This window comes from Venturia canescens, chromosome 11, assembly GCF_019457755.1.
Source record: "Venturia canescens isolate UGA chromosome 11, ASM1945775v1, whole genome shotgun sequence".
NCBI classification, from domain to species: domain Eukaryota; kingdom Metazoa; phylum Arthropoda; class Insecta; order Hymenoptera; family Ichneumonidae; genus Venturia; species Venturia canescens.
The window spans coordinates 15,977,319-15,985,621 of NC_057431.1; the positions used below are offsets into that span (position 1 = coordinate 15,977,319).

Consider the following 8,303-nt stretch of genomic DNA (forward strand, 5'->3'; position numbering starts at 1 on the left):
TGTCACACGTGCACGCGACCGCATTGGTGTTTGACCACATGAAAGAAAGTGTGACAGAGAAAGAAATAGGAAAACAATGATTCTTATTGGTCACGACACCGCACGGTAGCACAACCACGTAAGGTTCAAGTGTACAAGAGAGAGAAAGTATATAATGTAAGAACGCCAATCGGATAAACTAAAATTTGAAAAGCAAGGAGAAGGGTCTATGTGTACGAGCGAAAGAGAACAATAATAATACGATAAATTGCGAATTTTAGAGGTCGTTTCGTTGGTTACAGGCACAAAGAAAGAAAGAGAGAGAGTGAGCTACATCTTTGTTTCCTTTCCACTCTTATTTTTGAATTCGTGGTTTCCGAAGTGTTTTTCATTTACGTACTTTATCAGAGGTGAAAAAGGGTTTACAATCGTTTTATATTATGTGTTCAACTCAACATTATGTGTTTAATGTGAAATTTTATTTCAAATTTTACTGTGCAGATTTAATAAGAGTGAGATAGTTATAAATCAGGAGACACGGTAGCGGTTTTGTGTTTTCCTAGTGGCTGATTAGATATCATTTATCGTACTCCTCATATATTTGGTAAGTAACCAAGAACAAATAAAAAAGAATGTATACATTTATTTCCTTTTCAAAAAAGGATACAAATTACGAACTATTGAATTTGATAATTTCATTTTCCGTCAGTTCATTCATTTTGGGTAATCAAGAAGATTTTGAAATTACGTTTGCACGAGCTCTCCCACATTCGTATATCTATATCTATATATCATCTCATCATATACGTTTATATGGAATTCTCATTGATTTTCCGAATCGATTTACAGAGTACATTTACACGCGGCATTTTTATACCGGTCTATTAAGGAGTTTCGGTACAGGCGATACAATGTTGCCATGCTGAACCATGCTAAAAACATAAAAAATTTCAAAAAGTTCAGAATTTTATAAAATTTGGTGAACATATTCTTTAGTGCCAAATTTGACAATACAAATTTTTTAAGATTTTTCTTCTACACAGTTATCGAGTAGTTGATCACTAAAGTTCACGTGTATAAGCATAGCGTTTCCATATATATATAGGTATACATTCCGGGCATTATAAAGAAATCTGCTTTATAATGCGTAATTACACGATAACTAAGTAGAAGAAAATTTTGAAAAAATTTGTGTTTTCGCACTTGATGTTGAAGAACATTATCACCAAATTTAATCAATTTCTTAATATTTAGACTTCTGTAGCGAAACTCCTTATTAACGCCCGATGTTGTAAAAGCCGGTGCCGGTACTGTAAAAATTTCGCAGCATGTTCATTTGTATTTCTTGACATGTTGTCGATCGCGTGGTCAATATATTTATATTTTATACGTGTCAGGCAATGGGGACAAAAATTATAATCGACAAACCAGGAGTAAGTCTGTCATCCTATTAGAATGAAATATATTATTTTTTCTGTTTTTGTCTAATCTTTACATATTTACATATTCTCTTTATTTAAGGTTATGGTCATCCTTAATTGAATTAGGAAGAAACATTTTAATTATTTTACATGAGTCCAATAAAGCGAAAATCTTACATCATTTTTAAACGATTCACAAACATTCTTTGTTTCATTTACATGAACAACATATAATTGGATATCGTTAAAGGTTATTTCGACTAAACAAATATCTTAGTATGCTGAACAATTTATGGCATGTTTTGTACAGGAAAACAGAATGCGCAGTCTTTCGAGTGATTTTTTTTTGGAGGACCGAGCAGGTAATGCGAATGAGAGGTTTTTTGTCCGAAGAATGGATAGTACTATTTTGAAAAATGTGGATGCTATTTCGAGGGGACGCTTCAATTCTTATATAGCATGCGATGATCAATGTACTCATCATGGATCACTGCTTCGGGCATTATTTTTCTCATGGTTCAATCGTAATGTGCATTCAATTGTGATCTTATTTCCGTCGACCGATCCTCAAGTTCAGAAACGATTCAAGCCACAGGTTTGAAAACATGCTCCTCTGCCAAACTGTATATGATTTTACATGGCTCTTTCTCTGTATTTTAATAATGATTGGAAATTTTCTTCTACATGAGTCCAACGAATGAAAATCTCACATCATTTTCAACCGATTTAGAACTGTTGTTTGTTTTGTGTATGTTAATGAAGAATTTATAATTGGATATCGTGGAAGGTTATGACAAATCTCACTAGACTAAACGATTTATGGTATGTTATGTTTTGTACAGGAAAACAGAATGCGCTGTCTGTCAAATGATTTCTTTTTGGATTTAGATGCTATTTCAAAAGGATGCTTCAATTCTGATGCAGTATATGATGATCATTGTACTTATCTTGGATCATTGCTCCAGGAATTATTTTTCTCATGGTTTGATCGTAATGTGCATTCAATTGTGAGCTTATCTCCATCAACCGACTCTCAAGTTCAGAAACGATTCAAACTACAGGTTCGAAAAATGTGCTCCTTTGCCAAACTTTGCATGAATTGAATCTCAGATCTAATGCATTTCCCATTAAGTTTTTTACAATTTCACATGCCTTTCTCTTCGTATATTAATAAATATTCTAAATGATTCTTAAAAATGATTGAAAATTTGCTAATAGATTTTTTTGCTATTCTACATGAGTCCAATGAATGAAAATTTCATATCATTTTTAAATGATTCAAAACTATTTTTTGTTTTTAATGAAGAACTTATAATTGGATATCGTGGAAGATTATTACAAAAGAACAAATATCTCACTAGGCTGAACAATTTATGGCATGTTTTGTACAGAAAAATAGAATGTGCAGTCTGTCGAGTGATTTTTTTTTGGAGAATTTGGTTTCGAAAGGATGCTTCAATTCTGATGTAGCATACGATGATCATTATACTCATTATGGATCACTGCTTCAGGCATTATTTTTTTTATGGTTCGGTCGTAATTCAATTGTGATCTCATATCCGTCAACCGACTCTTAAGTTCAGAAACGATTTAAGCCACAGGTTCGAAAAACGTGCTACTCTACCAAACTTTGCATGAATCTAATTCCAAATGTAATGCACTTCCCATTAAGTTTTTTACAATTCTTTTTTTAGCATATTGAAATTCTATACTATTTTGGATAATAAGTGAAATTTGCTAAGAGATTCTTTTGCTGTTTTGCATGAGTCGAATGAAACAAGAATGTGAAAAAATAATTTTGAAATGATTTTAAATAACTTATAATTGGATATCGTGAAAATTGATCCTGCATGGCGAAACAAATATCTCACCACGCTACAAAATTTATAGTATTTTTTTTTGTACAGGAAAACATAAAATGGGCAGTCTTCCGAGTGATTTTTTTTTGGAGAGCAGAACAAATAATGCGAATTAGAAGTTCTTCGTTCGAACAAATAACAGTGCTATCTTGAGAATTTGATGCTATTTCAAGAGGATGCTCGAAATCTGATGTAGCATATGATGATTATACTCGTCATGGATCACTGTTACGGGCATCATTTTTCTCATCGTTCGTTCGTAATGTTCATTCAATTCTGATCTTATCGCCGTAAACCTACTCCCAAGCTCAGAAACGATTCAAGTCATAGGTCCGAAGAATGTACTTTGGCAAACTGCACATGAATTTAACTCCAGATCCGAGGTATTCTCCATGAAGTTTCATACAATTCTACATTCCTTATTTTTTGCTTTCCAATGAAAAATATATCTTGAATTATTTTCAAACGATTTACGAAAATTCGTTGTTTTTATTATAAAGTACGTATCATTGGATATTATAAAGAGTTATTCCAATAAAACAAAAATATTTCGCCACACCGAACAATTTACAGTTTTGATTGTACAGGAAAAAATAGAATGGGCGGTCTCTTGAGTGATTTCTTTTTGGAGAACGGAGCAAATAATCCGAATCAGAGGTTTTTTATCCGAAGAATGTCTATTCTCCGAACAGTGCCGTTTTTTCTTCATACTATTTTGAGATAATGCTCCAAATCTGATGTAGCATATGTTATATGATCACTATACTCATAATGGATCACTGCTTTGGGCATTATTTTACGACGTTGAAGTTTGCAACATTGGAGTCCAACGAATGAACGACTAAATATTTGTAATTCACCAATTATTTATTTTACGAATCTTTGGTATAGGTTGAAAAACTATGAATGGCAAATTCGGCAGGGAACAATATTGGAGATTAACTTGAATTATTTGAGTTTTATTATATCATTTCGTTGGACTCCAACGTTGCAAACTTCAGCGTCATATTATTTTTTTCATGGTTCAATCGTGATGTGCATTCAATTTTGATCTTTTTAAATTCTACATTAATTCAAAAAACTTGCTATATATCATCAACTTTTATTCCGATAAAATGAATATCTCATGACACTGAACTATTTATAGCTTTGATTGCACGGGAAAAATAAATACAAATGGGCGATCTCTTGGGTGATTGCTTTTTGGAGAACAGGGGAAATAATGCGAAGCAGAGGTTTTTGGTTCAAAAAATGGATAGAGCTGTTTTGAAAAATTTGGATGTTATTTCGAGAGAATGCACCAAATCGGATGTAGCATACATATAATCATAATAATCACTATACTCATTATAGATCACTGCTTCGGGCATTAGTTTTCTTATCGTTCGATTATAATGTGCATTCAATTCTGATCTTTTAAAATTCTACATGAATTCGAATAATAACTGAAACTTGCTAACAGATTTTTTTGCTATCTTCCGATAAAAAAGATATCTCATGACACTGAACTATTTATAGCTTCGATTGCACAGGAAAAAATAGAATGGGCGGTCTCTTGGGTGATTACTTTTTGGAGAACAGAGCAAATGCGAATCAGAGGTTTTTTTTTCCAAACAAGGGATAGTACTATTTGGGTTTTTTTTTCGAGATAATGCTCCAAATCTGATGTCGCATATGATCACTGTATTCATCATGGATCACTGTTTTGAGCATTATTTTTCTTTTAGTTTGATCGTAATGTGTATCAATTCTGATCTTTTGAAATTTTACATTAACTAGAATAATAACTGAAATTTCCTAACACATTTTTTTTGTTCTCCAATGAAACAAAAATCTGAAGTCATTTTAAACCGATTTACAATAATTCGTTCTTTTGTGTATGTCATTAAAGTACTTAGAATTGGATATCATGAAAAGTTATTCCTATAAAATAAAGCCACTACTGCGTCTTTTGATATCCTACCACACTGAATAATTTATAGCTTTGATTTGATTGCACAGGAAAAAAAAACTAGAATGGGTGGTCTCTCGAGTGATTTCATTTTGGAAAACAGAGAAAATAATGCGAGTCAGAGGTTTTTTGTCCAAAGTTTTTCGAGAGAATGCTCCAAATCTGATGCAGCATATTAATGATGGATCATTACTTCGGAAATTATTTCTTTCATGATTCGATTGTAATGTGCATTCAATTATGATTTTTTGAAATTAAACAGTAACTCGAAAATAACTGGAACTTGTTACCAAATTTTTTTGATTGAGCTGATTTTTACTGAACTATTTATAGCTTTGATTGCATTGGAAAAAAATAGAATGGGCGGTCTCTTGAGTGATTTTTTTTTTAGAGAACAGAGTAAATAATGCGAATCAGACGTTTTTTGTTCTAAGAATGTGTATTCTCCGGATAGTGCTGTTTTGAAAATTTGGATGCTATTTTGAGAGAATGCTCTAAATCTGATGTAGCATATGATCACCATACTCATCATGGATCACTGTTTCGGGCATTATTTTTCTCATGTTGATCGTAACGTGCACATTCAATTCTGATGTTTTGAAAATTCTAAATTAATTCGATTCGAATAATACCTGAATTTTTCTAACATTTCTTTTGTTTTCCAATGGTTATTAAAGTACTTCGAATTGGATATCATGAAAAGTTCTAATAAACCAAATATCTCACCACACTCAACAATTTGTAGCTTTGATTGCACAGGAAAATAATAGAATGGGCGGTCTCTTCAGTGATTTCTATTTGGAGAACAAAGCAAATAATCCCAATTACAGGTTTTTTTTCCGAAGAATGAACTGTGCTGTTTTGAAAAATTTGGATGCTATTTCGAGAGAATGCTCTAAATTTTCTAATGTAGCATATGAACTAATGTAGCATATAAATGAAGCAACAATAGAATTTTAACAAGAGAACGGGGGTGTTGTTCAAATTTTGAAATATGTCAAACGAGGACGGATAGTAGAGGAAAGCAACCAAATAACCGACTTTATCAAAATCCATTCGAATTTAGAGACAAATCGGGCTCTGTTGTTAATCATCGCATTTATTAATCTTTTTATAACATGAAGCATCGCTATCCTGAACAAGGCCGTTTAGGACTTTTTACCGCGAATGATTTTAGAAAATGTCAGTTGTATGTTATTGATCATTTATTCATTTTTGATGAGGGATGAGAATAGAGAAATAAAATGAAATTCAGATATAATTGAGTTTGTACATATTTATTTTTTTCACATATACTCCAACTCGATATTCAGTTCCACATGTTTATACCTTATTGTTTTCTGTTTTTTCGTTTTACAAATGTAATAACTCAACCGGAATAAGAGCGTCGTGTAAATGTAGTCAGTGTCGATATCACGCTATTGATACACTGTATACCAAATTTTAGAATTTGGTAACAGAGTATCAAAGAATTGGTCGAATAGATTTAGATTCAGGTTTACCGCTTACCGATGAATAATTTTTTCCTGAAATTCAGTTTATTATTGATTGTTCTTATTGCATTACTTTACCGTTACCCCCTCCCCGCAAGTTCTTTGAGTAATATGTACAATTAAAAAAAGAAGTGTATCGAATTATAACAGCACATTGTGTATGGTTGTAATCATATCGGTTTTCATGGTTTTTCGAAATTCAAATTCTTCCGACCATCTTTTTCATTGTCTGATATGCGTATGTACAGTGCGGTTTCCACCTCCCTATGAGTTCGTTGCCCATATCTTTCCATACTTGTGCAGAGCTAGACCGATGTATTTGTTGAAAAGTTTACTAGAAAGGCATGACGTTCGTTCCCTCAAAAACAATATCATGTTTTTTAACGTTCATATTATCTTTTCTTATATATATTTTTTTTTTAATAGAAAGCTTTGAGGCGTTCTGACGTGATATGTTCTATATTCTACGAAAAACATCTAAATATTGAATTTTTTTTATACCCAATTTTGATGTTTATAACAAAGACGTCACAATCTCGTCATTGTTTACTGACTCAAATTAGTTATGGGCAGTAAGTTAATCTTATATTACGAAACGAAAAACGTGGAAAGTTTCATTCGGTTTCGTCATGTTACTCATGACGTATTCTATCCGAACTTATCACATTTTCCCGACAGCTTTACAAAATCCATCGTGCACATTTCGTTGATATTTTGGTTGTATTGAAAAATGTTAAATATCCTTTCAACAATAACCAGAACATTAAAAAACAAGACACTTTTTTCGGCTAGCGTAGTTGAAAAATTCAGAACGTCTTAGAATCAATGAATGCAATAAATATATTTTAAGATTGAGTACTAGAACATTACTATCAAAATCATTTAGAATTCAAAAAAATACTGAAGTTCGTAATTTGCAATCCTTATTTGAATGGAAGAAGTGGTTATTTTTAAAAATGTTCATTTTTTATTTTTTTATTTCAGCTTTCCAATTTGCGTGACGTTACGTGAATATTTATTCCTTTCCTTTTTTCCTATTTTCCAAGATTCTTTATTTTTATTTTATTTATTTATTATTTATTTAAATTGTGACGCATTGTTGCGCCATAGTCGCGCTTACAGCGCGAGTCGTTTATTTATAGAGCACTCACCGTGCTGATTGCGCTACGCGGCGCCTGTTGTCTTTTGTCGACATCAATCAAGTTACAACTTGATTTAATTTTTCGTTCAAGATGATTGAAACATTAGGCGAATATTCAGATCGTCTAAAACGTTGCATAGCCGAAGGCGAATGGCTAGATGATGATCATATTGATGAATTCGCAAGATTATTGAAAAAATCATCTCAATCAATTTTCCAAATGCAACCGCAATTTCGTCTCTATCTTCCGGAGCAAATAGTTCCTGTTGAACCCAACGAAAAGCATATACAGATATTGTATAGCTGCAGTGAGCTTATCAGGGTTGATGGTAACGAACCTCAATGTGGTCATTGGGTTTGCAGTTACTATGATACAAAAAAAATTTTCATTTTCAATTCTAGTGGAGCTCGTACTCTTCACAGAGATCATTTGACTTATCTGAACCGCTTATTTCCGTT

The 8,303-nt window shown here is 32.4% G+C and overlaps 1 protein-coding gene across 2 annotated transcripts; it reads left to right on the top strand.

The window, feature by feature from the left end:
• The first annotated feature begins 424 nt into the window (after window positions 1-424).
• LOC122418261 (uncharacterized) lies at window positions 425-3,809 on the top strand. 2 transcript variants are annotated; one of them, XR_006262478.1, is made up of 5 exons: window positions 425-583; window positions 1,711-1,995; window positions 2,243-2,461; window positions 2,792-3,001; window positions 3,308-3,809. XR_006262478.1 is itself a non-coding variant. In XM_043432396.1 (4 exons), the coding sequence occupies exons 1-4, from the start codon at window positions 1,380-1,382 to the stop codon at window positions 3,410-3,412; spliced, it is 642 nt and encodes a 213-aa protein (XP_043288331.1). In that variant the 5' UTR covers window positions 1,274-1,379; the 3' UTR covers window positions 3,413-3,809. The 2 variants fall into 2 exon arrangements, 1 of the variants encoding a protein (XP_043288331.1); XM_043432396.1 differs by lacking the exons at window positions 425-583; window positions 2,792-3,001 and adding an exon at window positions 1,274-1,412.
• Window positions 3,810-8,303: the final 4,494 nt, after the last annotated feature.

Bases quoted from the DNA above. Each gene is read 5' to 3' on its own strand.
- LOC122418261 (XM_043432396.1), top strand. From the start codon at position 1,380: ATGGGGACAAAAATTATAATCGACAAACCAGGA. The intron at 1,413-1,710 runs GTAAGTCTGTCA...TGTTTTGTACAG, and splicing joins TTATAATCGACAAACCAGGA to GAAAACAGAATGCGCAGTCT. The intron at 2,462-3,307 runs GTTCGAAAAATG...TTTTTTGTACAG, and splicing joins AGAAACGATTCAAACTACAG to GAAAACATAAAATGGGCAGT.